Source organism: Anopheles marshallii, chromosome 3 (assembly GCF_943734725.1).
Source record: "Anopheles marshallii chromosome 3, idAnoMarsDA_429_01, whole genome shotgun sequence".
Lineage (NCBI taxonomy): Eukaryota > Metazoa > Arthropoda > Insecta > Diptera > Culicidae > Anopheles > Anopheles marshallii.
In genome coordinates this window covers 30,876,912-30,902,955 of record NC_071327.1, presented here as the reverse complement: position 1 = coordinate 30,902,955, position 26,044 = coordinate 30,876,912, and the positions used below count along the sequence as shown (strand labels likewise).

Here is a 26,044-nt window from a genome sequence, read left to right as displayed (position 1 = left end):
AACTTACCAGCATCGGGACATCGTCTAATCCCTTTTGATGTCCGATTATCAGGATTTGTGAGGCTTACGTTTTTCATTTCTATATCTTCATTCAATTTTCGTATCATTTCCTGGTGGAGCTGAAGCTGGAGGTGGTGAGCAGTGCTTTTGTGTTACCTGTGGGCCATCGGCGCAAGCATTATACACACCGATCCGGTCGACTGCAAAAGAAGCTTACGCTGCTGATAGTAGTAGCCGTTGTGAAATCCGGAAAGGATCTCCGAGATTTAAAGGACCACACTACTACTACTACCATCCCCGGGTTTTCCTGTGGCTATAGTTTATTGGGTATGGGGATATGGTACAGAGGGACCTCGTGACCGATTCCCCGAGAGCATCACGATAAAACCACAATCGTCGGTGAGGGGGAGGGGAGGGAGAGGTCATCGGATTGAAATGGGTGGCCGTACTCCGATGGCCGCCCCTGGAATGCGGCGGAATCCTGCTTTTGCCGAGTCACTCACGAAACCGACCGAGCGTTCGTGCTCGTTGTCCTGTTGTAGCTTTTGCTGTATTACTGTACAAGCCAAATACGGTTTGGCTACCGGTGTGCTGTGGTATGGGTGAGATAGAGAGAGAAAGAGAAAGACCACACGGCACTAGGAGCAACCGAGAGCGAGTCAATCGTTGATGTTGTTGGCGTTGTTGTTGTTGTTGTTGGGGTGGCGAGTAAAGGGATGTTTGGAGGCTCTGGAAACTGTGCCCGTGAGTGAACGGCAATGTTCACGTGTGTTTGTGTGCGAGAAAGGGAATGAAAACTGCAGCAGGCATTCGTCGAACCCATTCACCGGCGCCCGTTAGAGTGTGAGGGTTTTCCGGCTTTTCCCTAACTAAGTGGAGAATCAGGAGATGAATGTAGTTATTGATTATTATAAGCCAGAAAGGAGCAGAGAACTGGAACAGCATCCAGCAGCAGTAGAGGGGGATCGTGTGTTGGTTGGTTAGATGTGTGTGTGTATGCTTTTTTAAGTTGAAAGGATAGGATCGTTACGTACGGTTGCTGTTTCGCACACACTCAACGGAAAGGTCCGTAAAAAAACCCCCGAGAACCGTAATCTGCGAGCCGACGGGTACGTGACCACCGAAGACATTCGCTGCATGGGACTGCCGTTGCTCGCTCGACTCCCATCCAACAGCATGTTTCATCCTGCCAGAAGCAGGGGTGGTAATAAAAAACCAAGGGAGCAGCACGGATGGTGATGGCAAGGCAACGTACAAGATACGGCAATTGTGCGATTTATGCGCTTTTGTTGTTTGTTCTTCTCCGACACCCAAAGTTCCAAGGAACTGTGAGTAGGGCAGGGAACCGCGGGATGTTGCGGGAACAGGGTGATCTGCACGTGGGTTCATAATCGAACGATTCTCTCCTGTCTTTGTGTGGGACGGGGGTTATTGCTAGGCATCGCCGGGAAGGTGATAAAATCCAACCCAACCCACCGGTAACGCATAAAACCCGGAAGCCTCTGTACACAAGTACCAGGAAGGCTTGGCGGTGCGAACTCGGAACACGGAAAATCAATAGCGAGTAGGGGTCCGATTTTCCCGAGCACCTGAGATGAAGATTTGTTATATCGCTACCGTGCGTGAGCTTGTGTTTTGGTTGAGAAGAGATGTGTTTTCCTGGTTCGTGTTTTTTTTTTGTCAAAGAAGCTGTGCGAAACACTTCCGGGGCACGGCGACGGCTAGATCGCATGTCATGTGTCGCATGATGATGCATCATCTTCAAAGGTTCTGGGAGATCAATTATGAAGGTCGGTAGATGCGAGTATGAGGCAGGAAGTGGGATTCTAAGTTGTCTTTGAGGTTTGTGTATCACGCAGCCCTTTAGTGAAAAGCACAAAAGCTCTACAAAGTGTATCGCATTTCTCATCGTTTTCCAGCTGTCAGTGCTTGGGGGTGTCCAATTCGCTTCTTCACCCTAGTCTGCTGACAGTGGTTTCCGACTACCGAACACTCGCATCCCTCCGTAGTACCTCGTTCTGCTGTCTAACTGATGTGAAACCGTTTGCTTTTATTCTCTCCCCCTTTATTCTTTCTGCCATGCTCACAATGACGAATGCGTCCGTGGATGATGCGCGCGCGTACGGAGCACAGGACTGCAGGAGCATCAGCTGCATCCGGACGACATCGACTACGTCGTGAGCACACATGGACATTCCGACCATCTGGGGAATAATAACCTTTTCCTGCGGGCGAAGAGGCACATCGTTGGCACTAATATTTCCCACCGGAATCGTTACTACGTCCATGATTTCGACGCCGGTAAGTAGCTGGGCAGAATTTCGGGATGTGGGTTTATGTTTGGGTGGTGGTGGAGGGGTGGGGGGGGGGGGGGTTAGGGCCAAGTCCTCAGTTTTCCCTTTTTCAGCAGCCACTGTCCCATCCGAGCCCAAGATGCTCAGGACCGATTTCGTTAGCAAAATGCCATTGCCTTTGATGCCCGGTCTGTTTGTATCGTTTCTTAGAACGAGCTCCACTTTCGGTTAGCAGATTTGCCAAGCTATCGTCTAGCGGGAGGATGATTCCCGGATGGACTTGATTGTTTGACATTAAGACAACGAACAAAGCGCTCGTCTGCAGCACGGCTCGAGACGACAGACGACGCAAAACGGAGGAATCCGACACGAAATCATGTTCATTTCAAAGCGCTTCCAACTTCTGCATGCGTTGCGCTTGCTCTCGTGTATTGCGCACTTGGGATCATCGTCCTGCGAGTGGACGGGGGCGGAGGACGGTGCGCCCTTTCTGTGCGGCACCGGGAACGGTATCGTTGTCCGAAATTGATACCGTTTTAGCAAAATCTTTCGACCCATTCCCAGACGGAGCGACACAAGATGGAGACGATAATGATGATCTTGGGGTGTTTCATTCGGTTCATCCGTATCGCCGGGGGAAAACGGTGGTGTGCGACATAAACTTATTTACCGAAATAAATAAACAGAAAATTGACACGTCACTAGCAGCCAGTGGACGCCACCCGGAGCGGATGGTTCGAGGTTTTCCTTTCCCGGCAAGGGCGATGTCGTGGGATTTTGGGCACTAACGAATGCGAAAAATCAAGTCGAAATTAGATCGCCTCTTATAACCACCCAGACCTAGGCCCCATCGGATGCCTCAACCGTTGTGCCGTCGCCGCAAAACTGGCGAGATGTGGCACGGATGTGCCGTTCCGGTCGCGATTTAGCCGTGCACGTGGGTTTTTTTGGGGGATGGCTAGCACGTTCGTTCTGAGCCTTCGTCCTTGCTGTGGATCAGGAGAGGATGTATCATTTTTCGCCCTGGTGGCCTTGTAAGGTTGAACCTGTTTTTCCTTCTGCTACCATTTGAGGTTGGACGGGAAAGAGAGCGATAGGAACAGCAAGAAAAAAGCTTCCCTTGCGTAGGACGTCTTGGAGCTGGAATTTTATTTTCTTCGCCTCATTTCGCCGGTGACATTCTTGAGCGGCTGCCAGTTTTTCGGGTCCTTTGCTATGTGTTTTTTTTTATTCATCTCCCCCCAGAACGGATGGAATTTGTTCCCGATCAGCGTGCCAATTCCAGGCCGTGTTCCTATTTTTCATGGTCTACGTTCGATTGCTCGTTACGGGGGGTTTGAGCCTCTTTTACCGGCCAGGCTGTGTTGACCTGCGCTTACTTTTCCGGCTGGTTGAAGCTATCAACCACAAGATGTACGAGCTAGTGCGAGGAGCTTCATACGATGTGTATGTACGTGTGTCTGCATGCATGAGAGGCAATTTAGTCGGTAGCGGTGTTTGATTGGTCCTCAAGAAATAGCTTACAGTTGAATTCCGAATTCCGCTGCCTTTTGTGCAATAAATTTATTCCCGCTTTCGTAGAAACCATTTTGCCTTCTGGAGCTAACTTTCCGGAATATATTACCTTGCTCGGTACGGGTTCATCACCCCTCTAAGATAACCATTTTCGGATGGTCGTTGGAAAACAAAACGGAAACGAACATACGAGTGCTGACGCGGGTGCGCTGAATGGTGTCTTTGATTCACAGCGCCTAAAAGTATGCAATCACTAGTTTTTCCTGCTGTCTACGGGGCGTTAGGGAAAATTAATGACACATTTGACGCGCGTGTCAATAGATGGTCCAAAATTGTGGCGGGTAACTTTCAAAATAGAACGAAACACTGCATACATTCAGGCGTTTTGAATTAACTCACCACCATTCTGCAGTTGCCACTTCGATGGGATAAAAAAGTTTAATCAGTATTAATAAACATAACTTGACGACGATTCCTTTCCTGTAAGACAGTTCGCTTAAAGCTAAAATTCGCAAAAATCGATAATTTTAATTTCAGTCATAACTTCCACTAGTTTACCACTGGGTTTTGCTTCATTTAACATCCGCGTTATAGCACGAATGAGCATGTACCGCTGGTCGCACCGCGCTCTCGGTTCTGCTCGTGTACCCGTGACTGCGTCAGATAGTGCGGCTGTACACTGCGGAAAAAACGATACGGGACGCCAGGTACGGACGGGTGTCTCATAAAACCTCTCCCAGCGTCCCATCCCTCCGCTTGCCGTAGCGCAAATTAATGGTGCGATCCTATACTCTGGATTCGGTGCCCGGTGCCCAAGTTCCATTTTGTTTGCTTTATGAATTCTGGCGGTTGATGGTGGTGAAGACTTTTCAATTACGGCGGGTGGCGGATCTGACGGGGAGGGATGTTGCTTTTTCGTATTTTTTAAACTTCTTTGTGCTGGGTGTGTGTGTTTGTTGGGGAAGTCTTTTGTGATTAGGAATGTTCACGGGAATGGGGATGTGATTTTATTTTTCGCAGCATCACTACCACCATCAACGCGATAATGGCCACCGTGGCGGTTGGTCGAAGGCAGTCGAAGATCGAGACGCTGGTGACTGACTATATGCTTATTAACTTTTCCATTGTGATGTCTTGTCTTGCCTGGGTGTATGTGTTCACTGCCCCATCAAAACGTGGGGCGAACCAACACAAAAACACCATCAATGCCGTAGTACGGTTTGCGACACCGGCATTGAATATCCTGCAGGAACGCGTTCGTGATTCTTTTCATTTTTGGCTCTACTGTCTAGAAACAATGCGGGCAATAGAGCATTTTTACTGTATACAGCGCTGGCGCATGCTGTCGTGAAAAGGATTTAGATAAAATTTTATGAAAACATCTCACCCCAGAACGCGTTCTTTGTTTTTGTTACGGTACATTACCGACCAGTGAGGGCGACACAGTTCGACAGTCAATTTGATCGCACAAACGGTTTTCACTTACTGATAGCGCACATCACAACAGAACTAAAAAACATTCTTCAACCGTTCCGAAGTTCGTTCACGGCGAGTTCGCGACTTCCATATGTTATGGGGGGTTTCGGTGAAAAAGGCAAAAAGTTCCACTCACTTACTTTTTATCGCAACAACAACAGAACAAAGCAACAGAGTGCGAACGTGTCAAACAAGCTTGATTAGGGTGACTCTGGTAGGATATTGGGGATTGTTGTTTGCGAGATGGCGATAATAAACAGCTGAACTGAAGCGAACTGGTTATGTATGAGGTGCGATATTGGGAATTTTTCATGAAAATTGACCACTTAAACATGATGGCACAATATTGTGAATGGGATATGGATGAAATATTGTCGGAAAAAATGGAATGCAGAAGAGATAAAACGTTTTGACATTAACTTTTCTCAGAGTAAGTAACGCTTCATCAATTTTTAATATTTTGCCATGGTTTCATAGACATTGTTCAGAGAAGGTTTAAAATTGCGATTGTTCGTTGTGACTTTCATTACATGATCAACTTAAGCAGATATCGGAATTAGAGTTATTAGATGATGTTTTCTTCTAGAAGTCTCGTTATACTGGATTGTTCGGTATCAATCTCAACACATGATCAGCCTTTCAGTAACTACTGTATTACGACACTATAAGTCTCATCATATGGTTTCATCTTAGAAACGAATAAAGTCTTGATTGTTCGGTGTCATTCATAGCACAAGCTCATCCTTGCAAAGTCAGTGGTATTACATATCATTAATAGTTTCAGTAGGTTGGGTTGTTTGGTGTCATTCTCAAAACATGATCCGCATTACAGAGTCTGCTGTATTACTACAAAAATAGAATAGTTAGTAAAAATTTTTCGAAACTTTATTGTCGAAGGTCCTTTAAAGTAGGTTTAAAAGTTCGGCTGTAATGTGTCATGCTCGTGATGGTGATCTTGCTGACATAATCGGTTGTATTACACCAAAGTTTAATTTATTTCATGATATTTTCGATTTTTTTAGCTACACCAGAGCACAAGAACTTTGTTAAAGGATTTCATTTTGTTAAAGGATTCCTAACGACCAAGCTTCAAAACCAAGCTATATTCCATCCTAGAATTATGAACAGTGTTTCTGGCTTTAATATATTTTGTCCTGCGTTCGGCGTCGATAGTTCCCGGAGCGAACGAATTACACGAAGCGCTGCAATTGTTCCCTTCCTGCCAACGTTAGGTAATAATGTACCATGCAATAAATATCAAAAGTTTTCAATATGCTTTCAATCTGAAACTGCCTTCACTCATTTTGCGTTAGCTCTTTTGTGCACAAACGTACCATGCTCGCTTCCTTTATCTTGATTATGAAGCGAACTGGATCGGATCACGTGAACAGCGCACTCGTCTCGGTACACCGGTACCGCTATTGCCATACCGTGAAGTGAAAGAGTTGAATGCAATTTTGATTTGAGAGCTTGCGTCGGCCTGGCAACAATGTGTACCTGCACTTCACTCTATGACGGGATTTTTCGTTCGCTCACCGTTTCCCGGACGACTCAAAATAGCGAAAGGGCGTTGTTTTGTGCTTTCGGAACAAAAAAAAATAAACACGCACAACATGAAGCAAAAAAGTAACTGGTAAAGAAATATCTGACATCCGGTAGATGTTTCCGTTGGTGCTCCGCCAACTGCGATCGTTTCGCTGTGATGACGTCTCTGTCAGTGTCAAGTTAAAAAATCACGCAGTTGCTAGGATCCGCTGTAATTTCATCTGCGATGCGGTGCTGTGTGTGTGTGTATATGTCACGATTTGTGCGGCAGGAATACACGGTAAGTCGGCACGTATTTGTTCGTGGTAAGATTTCCTATATCCCATCCTCCCATCCCACATTCCTTCCCTTCCGTATCCTTCACGTAGCAGGAGGGATTTTGATTTCCGTCACACCCGCGTGTACTTCGGCGATGATGTGAGACGTTTCGGAAGAGGAAAATTTGAGCGAGTAACATGATGATGATAGTAGGTACTTTGTGGACCGGGAGCCGCCATTGCTTAAGCTGCCACTTGGTGTTGGTTCAGAGACGTGTGACGGTGGAGATCTGGCGGATAGGGATGTTGAACGGGAAGCCGGAAAGCTATCAGAAACAGTGTGAAATTCCACACTTCCCCTCCTCCCCATCCTACCACGATGCTTTCGTCCAAAACCCGCTGTTCCGACTGATCCGGCTTTTCTTTTTTTTGACGAGACAGCTTCGAATCCATATCACGCTGTTCGTGTACCGCACGACGTGACATTTCCATAATCGAGTTGCCTTTAACTGAGAGCGAGACACACAAACGCACACACCCACACACGCGGTGGGATCGAGAAACAGTTGACGGATATGGGCTTCATCCCTACGGTTAGCTGTCTTCCCGCCGGAGCCTACTTTTCTACAGTTAGTTTCCTGGAAAAAAGCGGAAGGTGTTTCCACATAACTGTCCTCCCTGTTTCCCGAGCAAACCGACAACAAAAAAGGAAGCTTTTTGTTGCTCATTGTGGCAGCGATCTTCAACTTTTTTTTTGCGCCACGGATCGATGTTTCGCTTTCAACGGTGACTGTGATTCCTTCCGTTCGTTTCTCGGGGACGTGCGGTGAAAGGAAACTAAAATTCAATTTCGTACGGTTTGTGGTGACGGTAATATCCTGTGTGTGGGAGGCCATACCACATACATATGTGTACAGTGTGTGCTCGTTATAGCGGTGAACAAATGAACCGACATTGCCGACACGGAGTCGATCAAACTCCCCGAGATGGGCGTGCGGGCGACATTTCTCGTTTTCGAGGTCCAACTTTCATCAAGACGGTTATGAGTTCATCGTTCATTTTTTCCCCCATTCCGCTCGGGGCACTCTAATGCCGTGAATGGGGAAGGTTGGGAGCTATTTCACTCGCATGCCAGTGTCCTGCTGCTAGTCTTAAGCCGAAGCCATTTGTTACTGGAGGCCGCAAAACGGAGACTTCCTTTTATTTCCTGCCGGCTTTGGGGCAGACAACCCCTCCCGAAGTCTCTCGAGCATAAGAGAGTTCCGGAAAAGCTCTCCGTTCGGACCAACTTTTGCCGGATGTAGGTTTGTTATCGTCCAGTGACCGGAACCTCATTTGAAGTGGTTCTTATGATCGGTTCCAAACCGGGGCCCAACAGTTGGCGTTTGTCTCTGCGTTGGCGCTTGTCGTCCCAGGGCAATTTTAATGTTGTCACCACACCGCAGGCTGGTGCAAAGACTGCTTTCCAGCTCTCGTCTCAAGTCGCTGTCGTTAAACGGTTTTTGTGATGGTGAGGGAATTCTGCTCTGCCCATGCTACACATTTCCCGCTGTGACTTCCACACATACGCGTACTGTGCCGTGGGGTAATATCATTTCCTCCGGTGGGCGGAAATTCGATTTCAACTGCGAACGTAGCACAGCCTCCGGCAAACGTTAAAGCGAGACATCTGTCTCTTGATTGTCTCCTTTCCAAACCTCGTTGCAAAAAGGGTTTTTTTTTTGTTTGCCCAAATCTTGCCGCTCACATACCTGGGTGGTTGGGGTGTTTGAGGTATAAAATATAGACCCCCATTTTCTAGCGCAAATAACTGTCATGTGTGGGAATGATAATTGTCGCTAAAATACATCTAATCCTGTCACTTTCTGAAGGGAAAACACGCACAGCATTGATTGAAAATATTTGTTCAATCTTAGAATATGACGCATAACAGCAAATGTTCCGCAACTTCAATAAGCTGAAGATGGAAGCGAAATGATACCGGCGCATTGCTAAATACGCTGCCCCAAACGGTAAATCGTTCCATTTTATGGAAATATTTATAGACTTTTCCGGGAAATTAACTTTTATCAGTCGATTAGCGCATTGGCACTGCTGTCGGGCGGTTCCGAGGTGTTGTTCCGCTTTGCCGCGTGAATCCGGGTTTCATTTTAGATCATTAAATTTTCCCATCCCACCGGCTAATGCTATTTGGTCGCTTCGAACCCCGTGAATTACCTTGATATTTTGGATCACCTCCCACCGGGCGTTCCGCGCTGTTGCAGGATGATTGTTTCGAAAGCTCCGGAAACAGAGATGAAAAAAAAACAACGAAAATCGTTAGGAAATCTCAATTTCCCTCCCGGCTGGAAATGCGAACAACATTGGTATTGGAAAAAATCTCATCTAAAATGCCCCGTGAAAGCGGAAAGCGCACATTAAAATCATCATTTATTCCTTCAGTGTGGCTCATAATGTGATATACTTTGGGTGCCTCTTTTGGGCCATTTTTCTTCGGACATTTTCCACCCACCCACGGGAGGTTGCGTAACACCTGAGTGTGTGCGCGTTCGGATCGCCGACTTCCTATCGCTCTTTTCGCATCTTGATTTGCGGCCATGAAATTTATTCCTTCTGGTGGGCGCACATCCAAAAGTTGGCGAACTGGTAAGTGGCTCTTGTCTTTTCCGACTTTTCGATTGGCAAATGGTGTGAATGAATCTGGGCCCGCAGTGGGAAGGCGGAGAGCAGGCTACTTCAAGGCACTTGGCGTAAACAAAAAAGCGAAACCGAACGATGAGTTGGAGGTCCCTTTTTGTGGCTTAAAAAATGGTGACTTTATGAATTTTTCCAGTCATATTTCAAAACGGCTCTACAGAACGAAATGATCCTTTTGCGCTCTTCTACTGCTCTACTGCTGATGATGTTTCATCCTTTCATTTGTGTCTTCCAAAAGTATACGATCCTCCGTGTCTGTGTGTACCTTTTATTCCACCACCACGACACGACTGTCTACTTTAGAGCTTTCGGAAAACCGGTTCATTTTGTCGCCTTTATCGTTCGTGGCACAACACAATAGGCACAAGTTTCGCCATTTTTGTGTAGGCTGCTGTTATTTTTTTTCTTTGGGAGAAAATATTTCTTTTCGATGACAGGTCGATGGAGGCGCGCTACCTTAATTAAGACAGGCTTGCGCACAATCGCACCAAATCCCCACAGTTCCATGCTGTGCTGTGGGAAGAATGCCTCCCCGCGCGGTACTTTGCCCCGTACGAAGAGGTTCCTCCGCAACCACATCCTGCATGATGGTGCATGAAATCGGCACGGGAAATGGAACGGTTTTCTTCCGTTGTGTTGTTTTGATTAAGGGTAAAGCTTTGAATTAAGATTGGTTTCCATTTTGTTGTCTCTTTTGTGTGTGCTCTAGAATAAGAAATATTCAGTTGCCCTTTTTCGCTGGGCTTTGTATTTGCATTGTTCAAGCGCAATGAGCAGCAGAAGACGATGGTGTCTTCGGGATGCATGTGATCGGGTGCTTACCGATTCGCTTAAGCATAAAGGTCACGAACGCGGCACGTTTGTTCGCGTCAACCTGAAATCCTTTTGGAATTCAAAAGACCTGCTGCCGTTACCAAGACACACACAAAGAAAAAAGATGGAGGCAATCCGAACCACAGTCAGCAATTCGCCATGCTTTCGCTCCCGGTAAAACTGTTGCCGAGACAACGATGAATAATGGATTTCTGGAAGCAATATTGGAGAAGCTTCGGAACAAAGTTGCGTTTTGTGCGGATTAGCCCCGGCATGTTTGGTTGGCTTCCGCTGTGGTTTTTGCCGTGCTGTGCCTGGGCTTTATTACGCGGCCGAGGGCAAACGTTCCACGGCCCGGTGGCCGTGATTAATTATTCAACTACGGGGTCTATCCAAAAATCGGTACCAACACGCGTGGACTCCCCCATCCCCCAGTCTAAAGGCTTTCATCCATATGCTGTACCACGGAGGGAACCTCAGCTTACGGTTGCAGCTTCAACGCAAGCCGGCCGGGCGAGTGGCACCATGTTGGAACGGTTGAATCACAACGTGCAGTCTGTATGTATGGGTGTGTAAGCTTTTTTTTTTGAGAGGGGTGAGTTTGCTTGAGTTGAGTTTTTGTGTCTGTTTATCCTTTCGCACTCGAGTTGAACCCTGTCAAGTATTCGGTGGTACGCTTACTTTGAGATCCTTTCCTTTCCGTGCTTGCGGACTGGTCCCGCCGAGGGACGGAACTGATGAGATGGAAAAGAAAAAGTTTGTGCCAGCAATGGGACGCGGACGCCCCCGTTACGGGTTGGGTGTTGCCGGGTAAACAACGCCGCCAGCGTAAGCGTACTTCAAATGGTTGCACCGGCAACGCTTGATTGCTGCCTAATTTCTATGTTTGACTTCTGGTTCTGTTATTCGTCACAGTTGGTCTCCCAGTCGGGCATGCATCCCTTTGCCTTCCCCATTGCCGACAAGCTTTAGGCGTTGAATCCCACCAGCTATTCAATGTCTCCCTTTTTTTTAGCTGTTGCGGTGTACAGGCTTGTGGCTTGAAAGGACGGATTTACCCGTCAGGTACTTATTTTTGCTGGCAGCTGTGTGTAATAGGCGTGAGAGAGGCGTTTGCAGCTTAGAAGGTTGATTTTTGTGTATGTATGTATGTGTTGTCACTTTCATTGTTGTTAGACATAAAGAATACATTTTTATTGGTGTTTGGTGAAGTGTGTTTGTGCCCGAGGTACTGTGCGTTTCAACATTTTCAACTTATTTATTTACGATACTTTATACATATTGTTTGTTGGTGGGAGTAAGTTTACACTGTATATTATGAGTTTTTTTTTCACAATCATAGGATTTTTTAAAATGTTTTGAGTGGAATAAGTTAGAGATAAAACGAGAAAAAATGTGTAGAATAAGCAAAAAAAACTCCATCTTATCGTTTATAGTCCTGACGATAAGAGGAAACAAAGCACTCGAACAACGGGAAATTAGTAGTACAGCTTAAAAAAAGCCATTCGTAGGAAATGTTACTCTTACACACAATAAATCCTTGTTTTATTGGGCACGCCAATTTACATTTTTACAACAGACACCACCCCACACCAAGCAAAACTTTAATGTTTTGCATAAAATTAAAGGACCCAAAAACCAAAAAAAAAGAGCAAAGATTGTGTCACCCACGGGCTACAAAAAAGCAATATCAAAACGTCACACGCGCAAAATTGATTATCATCTAGACGCGTGTGCCACGAGGCCCAGTGTATGGCCGATTGCAGACCGGTCCTGCTTCTCGCCAACCTGAACAACATGTTTCCTTCGTTTTTCGTTCTCTCTATATGTAGTCCGTTTAGGGCAACGCTTGCACGTTGCTTGTAAAATTTATTAGCCCCTCAGCGCGTGCTCCAATAAAAGTGAAACGAAATTGCCCATCTTGGGCAATGGCAGCCAAACACACTTACGCACTCGAATGAAACATTAGAAACAGAAGCGGCGGTAGCAAAACGCCAACCATCATCGGTTTGTTGTGAAGTGGGGAATCAACAACTTTTTTGTTTAATTTTTTTTCCTTTAAACTCTCCATCCACTGTGTGGGTGTGTGTGTTTTGTGCTTTGGTTCGCTGTTTCGCGTCAAGCTTTTTTATTCGGGAAGAAGCACATAAGGGCAGAAGGGAAGAAAAATCAACCCACACAAACACACACGCACACAGCTCAATGATGCACTTCGCAACAAGAATTGGCCCCTTAGCGATATGGCAATGGAGGGTACTCGAAGGGTACTTTGGTTCCAATTTCCCTCTTTTTGGTCCGGTTAGCGATGGGCTTAAAGTAGGGGCCTGTAGTACGTTACGGGGTTCGTCGTCTGCTTGCCGAGTGCGCACAAGAATCACAATGTAACAAGCGCAATAAAGCAGAGAGGCCACTTAAACAACAAAACCTCTTGGCTCCGTTTCAAGGGGTTGAAGCGTTGGAGGAGGGGAAAGAGAAGTGTCCCCACTATTCGCTTGCAGATTGTGCTTGCAGAGTTGAAAAATTTATCCTAGCAAAATGGAGTCCTCGAGAACTGCGGCTGGAAGGGGTGCCTTACAAAAAGAGGGCTAAAAACGGGAATGGAAGCATTGAGTTCTTGGGGATTCGATTGCAAAATCCTGAAATGAAGCAAAAATCCAGGCTCAACCAATCCAGGAGCAGGTTTGCAGAGAGCATTTTTTTATTGTTGTTCATTCACCGTGGCTTACCGCAGAACGATTCGTATTTTCGCTTTTCCAAGCAGTAGCAGTCTACTGATTTTCATACCATCTTAACCTACTCTGAGGTGAAGGAAGTTTGTGTGTGCTTTTTTTTTTGTTAAGTTGAACTTCTTGTGAGATTTCGTTTCGATGCAATTGTTTTTTTTTCTATTTCACTCGTTTTTTTCTCGAGTTATGTACCGTAACGTCCAAATAAAGCTCACAGCAACCAGTGTGGCAGATGTTTCTCTATACTGGTGATGTGTTCACCTTGCCGGAAAACGGATGGTCTCAATCAGAACCAGTACCAGGTTGCTGGCCACCGTGCCTGCAAAGGAACAAAAAAGAAACACGGAACCGCGGCATGGAAAATTAATTTGTATCCATTTCTCACAGCTTTCGGACGTTTTGTCTTCTGGCTGATGTGGATGGTTTTTGCTGCTACCGGTTGCGATCTTAAAGAAGCACCGGCACCATAAAAACAGGTCAGGAATTTGAGTGGAGAGTGGGTGAGATGTAGCAATAAGTGGAAAGGAATGTTTTGGCACCATGTTCTTTGCCTTTTTTTTATCTCCGCCCTTTTCTTCCTTATGTTTCTGGTACGGGTAGATACCGGCTGGGACAATGTTTGTTAAGAAGCAACGGAAGAGGTTTTCGGGATTTGAACGAAACAAAAAAAAGGAGGAAAACAACAAAGCTTACCAAAGGTGATAAGCAACGAACGTGATGGACATTTTGCGATGGACCTTTGTGGTTCATCAATTTAAAGGAAGAGGGCAGGGATGCAGAGTGGAAAATGGATAGAGTTCCGTGCTGGTAGTGAAGCGAAGAATCAGCTAAGAGGATTGGAACAAAACAGATGGCACACAGATAAAGAGTACGAAGGAAAAAAAAACACAAATCATACAACAACACAAGAGTGAAAAGGAAAACATAGCATTCTGTGGATCTGTGGATCTTTCCGCATCGCCAAAGGAGGTGAAGAATGCTTGGGAAATATTTCAGCAACAACCATCAGGTGTAATTGTTTGTGTCTGAGTGTGTGCTTTGACGAGGACGCTGTTCATTGGAAGTGTCCGAACCGAACCAGGAGTGGCAACAATGCGAGAAAACGTTATAGCTGGTATGGCCAGTGTGGCGCGAACGCTTTACGATGGCGGAATCGTTAAGATGAAAATGTAGCACACCAGATGGGAGGGCAGACAAGGAAAAGGTGGGAAAGGCAGGAAAGAAAGAAGAGGTGGGTGGAGTAGTTAAAGATTGAACTGACGAGGGGAAAAAAGGCATTTGAATCAATGATACCACCGGGAACGGAAGAAGGAATGCTTCAATGCGCGGTGAATGCTTTTCCCGTTTTTCTGGCCCCTTTTTTTGGAGGATGGATCTACGCTCGGTAGGTGTGAGTGGTGTTTAGTTACTCTTTTGGGAGGGGTGCGAACGATCGTTCAACTCGTCGTCGTCGTGCACAGCTCGTGCGAAAACTCACATTATTATGCGAAGGAGCATTTTCATTATCATCATTCATTCTTTGATTTTCTTTTTGCCTTCCACGGCCCCCGGCCGTTGATGTGTTTCGTCCTGCCCGAGAAAAAAAACCTGGAATGGAATTTTGCGGGTGAAAAGGACGAACGTTTATATACGTTGTGTTCTTCTACTCCTGTTTATAGAGGTTATAGAGGATATGGTGGTAAAATTAATTTAAATTCCCCACCGGTATATGCCACGGTCTCGGATGTACAGCCACTACGGTGACGGGTACGTTGCGCCTGGCCCGTTCCGTGTGCGTTCGGGCGTGTGTTTTTGTGCACGTGTCTCGAGGAGGCGAATCCAATACAAATGAGCAGTCATTAGGTGTCAGTGTGTCCCGGGTGTTATGTTTCTTCGCGATTCGGGCAGATGCCGGATGCGAAACTGCTTTACTGACACCGAAATGCCTAAATTTGACAGCAAAAGATGCAAAACTCCAATCTCGCCCTTTTCGGGAGCTTTCCGGGGAGGATGCTTTTTTGTTGTTTTTGGCCAACGTTTTCTTACAGGGTTTCTCGCATCGTACATGGTAAGATAAATATAATGATTTTACTTTATTTGTATTCCACCTATTGTGTTCGATAGACTTTTTTCATCACATTTATTCGTTATACAAGCGTTGATGCTTGAAATGATAATTATAACAAAAATACATATTTTTAAAGGTTTATCGCATAAAATACAGTATAATATATTCTATTTGAACAATGACGGATAGGTCTCTCACATTTTACTTTATCATATAGTTTTTGAAATAGAAGAGAAAATGTTAATGCTTGAAACAACCACATACGTTTGACATATAATCTTTCCCATCATTATTGAAGTTGAGCGCTATTGCGTGTGTTTATCACCAGACCAGAGAGAAAGCGTTATAAGGTCTTTCTTGGTTGGTATTTACTTTCTGAGCAATTTGGGGGATATTAAGGAATTTGTTTTATAATGTTTGGGAGTTTCTGTCATTATTTTTTATCCTTATTATTTATCTTTTATTACTTCAATTATCCTGAAAAACAGTCCTTTGTGATCCTTAATAATGCTTAATAATCATAGGTATTATTAAACCTGTTTTTGATTATTTTAGTTATCCTAAAAGTTTGGTGTTTAACTAATTGTTTAACCAACCCCGAGGGAAAACCCTGCTGCAACCCTGCCACTATTCGGTGCGGGTAAGGTGAACTCATTTTTTATTTCACCGCAGGCTCGTAAAGATGGAGTATTATATTTTTTCCCTCCGCCTGATTTTCTTGCATTCCGGTGGCAATGCTTTTTTCGGAAAAAATCATGCTTTGGATGGTTCGTTCTCCCAAACCGTGAGCCTGTGAGAACTTTCCCACTACGATGGAGACGCCTGGTGCCGCAGGTTTGGTGAAGTCGCCTGGGCTTAAATTGACGCTGATCAAATAAATTTGAGCAGCTCCGGTACCGTAAGCGCCCGTTACCGGTGATATTCCGAGTTCGCGAGCGGTTTCGTACCATGCGCATCGTTTGCGGGCATCTGCAACCATAGTGCCATCGGCACACGATCCATTACGGTCACTGCACCGAGGGTGGGAATTTGTCCGTTTTTTTTCATGCTAAGCGGCCGGCAAAGGATACACGGGATGTTAATAGCGAAAACTCGGGGCTGGATGCTACGGTAAATTGCAATAGCTGAAAGTATACTGAGTGGTGCCGGGTGGAACCATTGTTGTCGTTGGGTTGTGAATGTCGGTTGGCCCGGTCCCCTATCGTGCTCATTCGCGAGTGTCATCAACTCCCGGGGATGCTGGATCGCCAACGTGAACTCCCTGCTTGAGCCCTGTGATGAGTCATCTGCTCGGTTGACACTAACAAAACGCCCACTGAAAAGTGTGCCGCTGCCACGTTGGCCGTATTTTATGCTCACTTTCAATTCGGTTCAGGTTCCATAATTCTACGATCACCACCGAACGCTGAGGGCTTTCGGGGTTGGGATGTTTTTCATCGACCAAAAAAAAATGGATGTTATGTGATGTTTTTCTAGGCACAAAGTCTTTGTAGGTATATGTTTGCGTTGTCTCTCCGACCATTGAAATCTGCTTGTGAAAGGTACGGCCGCCGCTATGGTTGTTGTTCGTCACGCTCTAGGGTTTGTTTTTATTTACCTCGTTCAAAGCAAAAGACATTGCAACATCGCGTGCAAAGCAGCTCGGTGTAGGGATTTTCTCGGTAAAATCTTTACACTACTGCCTCCCTCCATTAAACGAGCTGAAAATGTGCTAAATTGTTTTCGGAACAAACATTCTGTAAACGAATGTTGCTTTCGAGTGAAGAAGTGAGATCGGTTCGCATTAATTCAGACATTCTCGATAAATGCGATGCGGAGCATTTTCCCACGCAAAATGTCTTTGAAGTGATGGGCGCCATTCGGTTGATGAAATTGTAAATATTAATGTGTTTCAAGGTAATGTTATTAGAGCGATTCAAATGACGGAAGAGAAGCGTGCAATAAAATGGGAATGATAATATTTTCCTTGGCTTTTGATGAAAAATATATTGAACGTGTTTTGACAAACGTCTGGAATGCTAAAAATATCGTCTGCCGTTTTAAGAGATGGCGGCACTCTCCGAAACCCAAGTGTCATGTTTATTGGAATATAAAAATCTCCAAGCAGTATAATTGATTGTCTTAACATTATTGTGCGCTTCAACCCAGTCCCCCGTTTGCAAGATGTGATTGAAGTCATTCAAACCATTAAGCGTAAAACCTCGTACTCATGGGTTCCAGTTGTAAGATCCCCAGCCCCCAGTTCGATGAGCCTCATAAAAATGATGATCGTTTTGTAACCTCATATTTTATATTCGGCCGAGAAAAATGGTCCCCCGGGCGAGAGACGGTCCCATGAATGCATAAAACCGACCCCATCGGTCGATGCGTTCGGCCCGGGGGTTTTCTGGGGTCGATTTTTATCGCTATTCCAGCTGTGTGTAACCCAAATCAAACTAACGGCTCTCCACACATGACAAGTGTGATACGTGTGGGGGACAGTTGATTAATACACATCCGACCGGAAGGAATGTATGTGTGCGTGGGTGTGGTGATGCTCGTAAAGGTCGTCTCCCAGGAGATCTCTCCACCGGGGTTATTGGAGTGTTGAGCATTTTCTCTACATATGGAAAAGGCTAGGGCAGCAAGTAGGGAAAACTCATAACCCAGTGGGAAACAGGCATTCGGTGGGTTCCGACTTTTACTATCGCTCTGATGTTTATCGAACACCTTCGGGTGAGAACGATAGGGTAGGTGACAGACCGTGGGTGGGTTGTGGTTTGCTTCGTTTTGTTGCTGTTGCAAACCATCTCGCTGGAAAGTTGATAAAAGTTTGATGTATTTAATCATCACAGGGGACATGTAAATCTTCAAAGCCAAAACCCATAAAAGCTTAGCTTGTGCACGGGCCAACCGAGCAGTTCTGAGCGCGTATCGTTCTATGGTTTATGTCACCAGGAAATGCATCTGATACATCGTACGCTGCCCTTAAACCACAAAGCTCAAACCCTGCCATCTGGGCAAGCCAGCCTTTTTGCCGCGGTTCAGTAATCTGAGACTTTCTTGGAAATGTTCGGATCGTACGATTCTTTCTTCGCTCTCCTGGCATCGATTACCTGATCAAAGTGAAGTTGAAAGGAAAAGTTTGCGTATCGGGAAAACATTCCAGGCTGCCGGAGTTCGGGGTTGGGGAGAAACATTGTAGCAAAGCGTGGCTGGTGGCTCTCGTGGTGATGGTCCTCTCTCCAACCGAGAAAAAAGAAATCATAGAACGGTAAAAAAGCTTTTAATTTCCCTTTCCCTACGGGGCTGCAAGATTCATGCCGGGGGATATAGGAGACGGATGAATAGAAAAGTTTTTGACGTGTGTCAAGAGCCAACACTCATACTAATTTGTTGGCAGTTGGTCGTTTTTTCTTCTGCCTCGACTTTGCTTTGCTGTCTCAGATGATCTTCATTCGCTGCTGCTTGCTCTTCTCATTCTTCTCCTTGTGGCTTGTCGACTTTCGGCTACGGGACCGGTCGCCGGACTTAGGGAAACAACTTTTCTGCTTGGTTTCGTTCGGTACCCATGCGAAACAAATTACTTTTACCCCGGGACGACTGTTCTGGCAACTTTTGTTGTGAATGCAATAATGTACTTTTCATGTTTTTTAACGGTTTGATTGACTAGCTGAGAGGCCATTTTGGGAGCGTTTTGTTTTGTTTTTTTTTTCATTTTGTAAAGAAGGAGTTTCGAAGCGAGTCGCGTTTGCAAAGTGTTATTAATTATGAGTATTTAACTCGGTCTTGCGCTATAAGCAGCTCACCGAGTGACATTTACGGTGACAGTTAAAGCGCGATTAAATGCTCACATCCGTGAAGAATGCGATTAAGCGTGCGTCGCGGTTGCACGTCGATACCGTTTCGTGGAATCTTGTCTGATCGTTTATGATACGTGCATGCCGTCCCTTTATTACGACTGTGGCAATTGAAGGGTTTTTTTCTTTCTCTCACAAACACCCATTAGGAGTTTATAAAGTTAAAATGATTATTTGCGCATGCACTCACGTACCACAAGAGCGGTTCCTGGTGCTGTGCATACACTGCATAGGAAAATGCTGCTGTGCATCAACTTTTATAGCAAACTATTAGCACGTACCACCGTACCACCGGTTGTTTTGCCAACATCCTTTTCCGGCATCCTGTGTGTGTGTGTTTTTACACTTTAATTGATACCATTAGCAAAACACGTCAGCTCGTTTGTAAAATGGTATGCAATTTAACTTCATCCTCTTTCAAGGACAGTTAGAATGTTTTTATTTGTTGTTTGTGGGGGTGTCTTCCGTGGGTGAGTGTGTGCCATTTACATGGTCTAATTTTTTTCTGATGGGACATCCACCTTTATGGGAGGTTTTTTTCTGCAATTTGTTACGCGGCCGAACGCAAACCGTTGGGAATTCTAAAATGGTTTAGAGTTTGACAGAATGCTTTTTTCCCCAACGGTCAAAACTTACTCATCAGAGCGGCTGGGGATGGTGTTATGTGTATCCTTTTGTTAGTTTGTTGTTGTTGTTTTTGTTTTGTTAGAAAACTTTTCCTCCCCCGATGGATCGAGAGGGACATATACAAGAACAATCCATTCCCATAGCAAAAGCTTTGACGGTTTTTGCAAAGGAAAAACAGTAAATTAAAAAAAAAATGACACAAGCAAACAAAACGCATCAGGCATTAGAGTTTATCAAATTTCCCACCCAAACAACACATACACGGGTTGTTCCGAAACAACACGGGTTCATTCACCAGGGAAACGGACGAAACTCGTGTGTTTCTGTACTGTAAAAAAATGTTGTGCGTTGTGCACGCAGGGCACGCAGGTTTAGCTTTTTGGGAAGGCTAGGTTTTGAGGGGGAAAGTTTCGTGCCACTTACGGCCGGATTCGGCGGTGTTCGGGTGGGCGAAGTGCGAGAGGAAATGTTTTTGGCAAATCGCGTTCGGAAAAGCGGTTCAAAACGGCTCAAACTTTGGTGCCCACTGGGAAACGTAAAACGAGGTGGAAAAAGGCGAATATTTGGTGCGATACATCCAATTTCAATAGCGCTTTGGCAGTCCGAATGGAAACAATTTACAGTGATTGTCGAAACATTAACAGAAAAGATTTTTTTATAGGAAAATACAAGAATTACTTCCAAGAAGTGCTACAAAAATCAAGTCTAATCAATCAACGTAAAGAAAGTTGGAGTAGGAAGGTCCTTATGAGAAGTTGTGATCCCTAGGTGGTTCACGAAAATGGGCCTATAAAAATGTTATACATGTAACAATAAAAAGAAGTAGCTATAAAGTAATAAAACCACAAAGTAAAGGTTTATATTGACAAGCAACTCTCGATTAAGTGGGGACCTACGTACGCCGATAAATCACTGCCATTCGTCCCTCAACACTAAAAACATTGATATAACTTTCCAGATCAATTTTTGCTATTTGCTATATGGCCAATATCATCTTCGAAAAGTGACCAAACCAATGATTTTGGAGGAAACTTCATTAAAAAATAGTATAACAAAAAAAACAACCGTTAAAAAATTCATTTAAATACCTTCAGACACACCTTGCGTTGTTTAATGTGTTTGATTTAATCTAAAAATATGTTTACTGCATTTTGTAAAAATATTCGCCTATTCACGGTCGTTGTCAGTTTACGAATTACAACGAAAAAGAAAACAAATGGTACAACATTTACCGCAACATATTCGTACAGCACTGTTTACTATTGCTGCTAGTGAAACTCCTTGCATGATGCAACGCTTCCATGAAGCTGTTGTTGACGATGACGGCACACGGTTACCTTGGTTTTTCCGTGATCCTATTTCCGCCTCAACATGTAGCTTTGTTCCCCCCCATCACCAAACTCTCCCCGTATCCCTTCCGACATGACACCCGGTGCTCCAGTGACCAAAAGCGGTGCCGTACATTAGACCCGGACGAAACAGAGATGCGATGCTGCTGCTGCTGCATTGTTGCCCCAATTTTGTGTTACCCGTGGAAAGTGGACGATAGCACATGGCCGGGGCGTACGCGGGAACTCATCATCAAGAGCATTTCGCTGTACTTTCGATGCCCAGGACCGGGCCAACCAGCTCGCACGAAACGGGCGGGTGCCCGCACACACACACACTCAAGCTCAGATTGCTTTTAATGAATGACGAGTGTGCTTGTGCAAAAGGACACACCGACCGGACCTGAGTGTCCTGTGGGAGTGTTTGGTTCGCTGTACGGTCCCCGGGAAAACGAGTACACAAAGAGGAAGGCGGAAGGGGTGGGAGCAACTTGCTACCAAAAACAAAAAAAAAGGAAAGAAGCGAGCGCATCAACAGCAAACTAAAATGGAACACATTTGTTCAGTTTAGCGCAGGAAGGAGGTCGTAAGGAGTGGCCCCGAATAGGATAGGACTGGATGGATGATGGTGGTTTTGGGTCTTTTTTTTTGCTATCCCCCCCGGTTGGAGACATAACCCCAACACTACTGTCCGGCATGTCCATCGTCCATTGGAGCGCGCTCTACATGGTCAACTCCCCGCGGGCCTTCAAGGGGCGGAGAGATGGCTTTTTCCTCATTTAAGCATCATAACCAGACCACCTCGGTACGATTCGGTCTTGCTGTGTTGTGCTTTTATTTTTTTCGGTTTTGGTTTAGCAATACGAAGGAACATAGAAAGCATGAGGATAATTCGCGCAAGGACGACGTAGCGCACGTACCACGAGTACGGTCGATTGGGTCAGCCTGGGACCGTGTTCCCTCCCTTCGGGCTGTTTCAGCAAAACATCCCTGCTCCGGTTGAGCTCATTGTCGCCGTTGATGTTGACCGAATGGAAACAATAAAGTTGATGTGGCTGGCGGGTTGTGTGTGTGTGTGCGCGTGTGTCCGTTTTATATCTTGCCGGTACGTACGAACGTTGCCGGATCCGCACGGAACAGAAAAAATCAATTAAAACCAAGTCACCTAATGAAGCAGCTTATCTATTACAGCACCCCACTCGAGGCCATTTACGGATCGTGTTCATTTGGCCGTGGACTCGACACGACTGGAAGTATCATTCCGGCCAACATCCAACGCATTCTCAGTCCACGGATCCACGGGGTTTTCCCTGGTTCTGTAGCTCCTGATACACCGGTTTGATTGGCGATTTTTTTTGCCGATGCTCTCTGCACACACACACTCGGGGAGTCTCAGAATTTCCGCTTCTACCGGGAAAAGGACACGTGTTTTCGAGCTTTCACGGTCGAATGGTCGCGATAGAACCGAACGGTCGGAATCGTAGTCAAATCCGCCGGGCTCCGATACACACGGGTCCGTTCGCAGTGGAATTGGATTTGAGGCTTTCGGTTGGTTTGACTTTATTGGGTAGGATCAAACCATCCCCGAAACAAAAAACCCCATCAAAGCCTCCGGACAGCAGCAGTAGCGCATAGTGTTTCGTTTGCAATCGAGCCCGCGTCATGTGTGGTTTCTCGGCATCGCGAGATAATGCCACCTTCCTGGAGGGGGGCTACCGTGTGTGCATGATGTGAGCCGTCTGATGTTTATCGTAGTGCTCTAGTCTTGGCACATTTGGCAAGTCCCCCACTGGAAGCGCATTCCGACACGGCAGTTCGGGTGGTGCGGGAACTAAAAATGATTTATTTTTAGCTGTGCCAGAGCTTAATCCGCCTACTCGGGTGTCCGCGTAGAAAGATACCGTTCTGGTGCATGCCTGCGTACCAGCCCGGTAGGCTTAAGAAGGTCTTTTAATTGATTGCGGCATAAAGGCATCGGTGGTAGCGACGTTCAACCACCAAGGCAACAGAATTTCGCCGGGGTGGTTGCTTGGCGTGTCAAAAGTTTGCGAGCTTGGGTGTGGATGGGGTGGCTAAAGGTTTGTGCTGACTTCGCCATCACACGGGGGCCAGATAAAAGAAATCGACTGTTTGCGTGACCTACAAGATTCAGGGCCGCGCATCCGGTTTTTTCCGTCGGGGAGTTCGGTGTTTCGAACCCCGGTGTGGATGTTGGAACCACCCAAGAAAGGGATGTTGTGAAATGGTTCGTGCAAAAATTTGAATCAAGCAGAAACTGGGGTATTTGGTAGAAAAGCGTCACCTTCTTCGAGGTTTTGGAGTGAAAAAAAACGAACGACGACAAGAAAAATAGAAGCAATCGTGTCAAAACGCAATTCACAAACGAATCATTTCATGGGAATAGAGACCGGCTGGTGTGTTGGTTGGGCTGGTTTGGTTGATAGACGCGTGGGCTCCCTTGTGGGCTCGTGTAAATATTGATATTCCAAACGAACGGAATGTTCCATCAAAAATGCTCTTTGATTGGTTTGGTTAGGATGTTTCCTTTTTCTTTTTACCAATGTTGTTCTGGTTGTTGCTTCGCTATCTATTTCTCTAGCTTTTCAAAAATGTGTCACATGGTTTGGCACATCGACGTTGTTGTTAAGCAAATCAATATCGATACGTCTGATGAGGTTCGATGGGTTTTGATGAAATCGAATGCAAAATCGCTTTTGCTCTGGAACCGCATCGTGATCTTTCGCCGCTTTTTCTGTCATTTTCTCTAAAGGTCGGCTACGTGAAGGGGTTTAAATGTGGTTGGCCCGTCTGTCGAATGAGAAGATATGATTACTTTTCGGATTTTCATTCTACCAGTGAAGGTTTCGAGCAAAACGCCTAAAGTTATGCAATTTGTAGAAAACGATCGAACCGGACTTGAGTGAGTTTAAAAGCCAAACAAAAAGATTGCATTTAGAGAGCCTTTTTTTGTTGCTATATGCTTTCATGCATACAAAAATTATTAAACGTCACACACAGCTGTTCTCCTTTTCGTTCGTTGGCATAAATTTCTGTAGCATACTCGTTAATTATTTCCGCTTGGTAAATGTGTTCCTTCTTTCCGAGAATTCCGTGAACAGGACCTATTAGACCGGGTGGATAAGATAAAATTGCTGTCCGTACGAAAAGAAAACCGGACGTTACTCCCTTTTACTCCGACGATTCCCACTCCGGGGCCAAGAAACGAAAAAGAAAATCAGGTAATAAAGAACAGCCGTGTCCAGTTCATTACGCTTTTGATGAGGCATAACGCATGCTAATCGATCAGTCCAACAGAAACTGGTGTCCCTTACTGGTGCCCGGCGTGTAGATGAGTCCCGGGAAACGAAACAGGGGACAGCATAAAAATGAAGCCAAAATATTATAAAAATGGAAGACGAAAAAAATAAGATGTATGCGGCCGTGATTATAGCATAAGGAAGGGCACCACCGTAAACAAAAAACTGACGTTCTCCAAACAACCAAACCGAAGCATAACGAACTTGTCGAAGAAGTTCGCCTTTTTGGTTGAACAATGTCCTTCCCTCTTATACTTAGATGGAAAAGTTTTCGCTTGAGGAGTTTCCGGTCGTTTTGGGAGGTCCCCTTCCAGCGGGGTTTTGGGTTCGGGTCCGGTTTGGCCATCCGGTGCGTTTTTTTTTCGGTGCGTCTCCCATAGTCTCCCACCTTCTTCGAACCGGTGTATCCGTTCCCACTGTTTTGCCGTTGCTGTTATTTATCTACGGACATAAATTATCATGAAAGACGAGTCGAATGATTGCGGTGGCCGGCAATAAAGTTAGGAAACAAATTAAGGAACGGAGTTCTTCGAAAGGTCCGACCCCGGGATGCGACCGTGTGACAAATATATCGCTCGAGAAAGAGTGGAGTGGTAGCGCGGCTATAAAAACTATACCCGTTTCGGAACTGGTTAAAGACAGGCCAACAACAAAAAATGTGACTAGCCCAACAAAACAGACAAGTCACGGGCCGAAACAGATGATGCATTGCGGAGACGGTATTTAGGGTTTAAAGGTCTCTACAATGACGTCAACTGAATGTTCGGCTGTGAGTGTAGAGGAGAAGGAAAAAAAATATGAACGCGAACCAAGTGGGCCGAACTCACTCGCAGTCGTAGATAGTTAAGTTTTCGCCCGGTTTCCGGTTTCCTCGGTACCTGGTGTGGCCGGGAGAGTGTGGGAAAGCTAAAAGCTTCACGGTGCAAAGTTTGAAAGCAGAAAATTGTATTTGAATTGCAGATAAAAGCGTCGTGTGCATCTGATGGTAAAATGAGCCACCCGCCAGATGGTGACGAGTGTGCTCGGGGCGCTCCATGGTTAAGAGGTGCATTTGCGTGTGCGCCGGGTCGGTACGTGTGCAATTGATACACCGGTTAAGAGTGCACCGTTGGTTCGTGCAAAGTAAGACACAGCCTTGTTCGTCGAAAGGATTCTCGTTTGTATGCTTGATTCGGCCGAGGATTATATTAGTCATTAGTATTAAGCAAATGAATGTGGCAACCGTGTGGTGGGTGTGGTGATGCGATTATCTTAATGTTTGATGCTATATAAATAGGCGAAACTTTCCTTTCAAGACAAATTTAGTAAGTGTTAGTGGAAGGTAAATTATCATGCAAACGTTTGGTGCCTTGGTAGAACAAACTTGGGTTCAAACTTGATACTTTATACTCAAATAAAAATTGCTGAAAAGTTGTGAAAAAGGTTTTACGGATTGATTTAAATAAAAATAGCATAGTTTTAGGCTTTTTTTGAACGGTATTAGAGACAATTCTTCAGTTTATGCAACAATAAGGCCCCTGCATAATTATTTTAGCAAAGTATACATTTGAAGCCAGGGTGATA

The 26,044-nt window shown here is 45.4% G+C and overlaps 1 protein-coding gene across 1 annotated transcript in view; it reads left to right on the top strand.

Moving 5' to 3' along the window:
* LOC128713552 (metallo-beta-lactamase domain-containing protein 1) overlaps positions 1-26,044 on the top strand; it is a 55,446-nt gene that overhangs the window by 6,601 nt on the left and 22,801 nt on the right. The window contains exon 2 of the mRNA XM_053808413.1: positions 2,134-2,301. Coding sequence (XP_053664388.1) covers positions 2,134-2,301 — 168 coding nt within the window. The remainder of the gene's footprint in view (positions 1-2,133; positions 2,302-26,044) is intronic.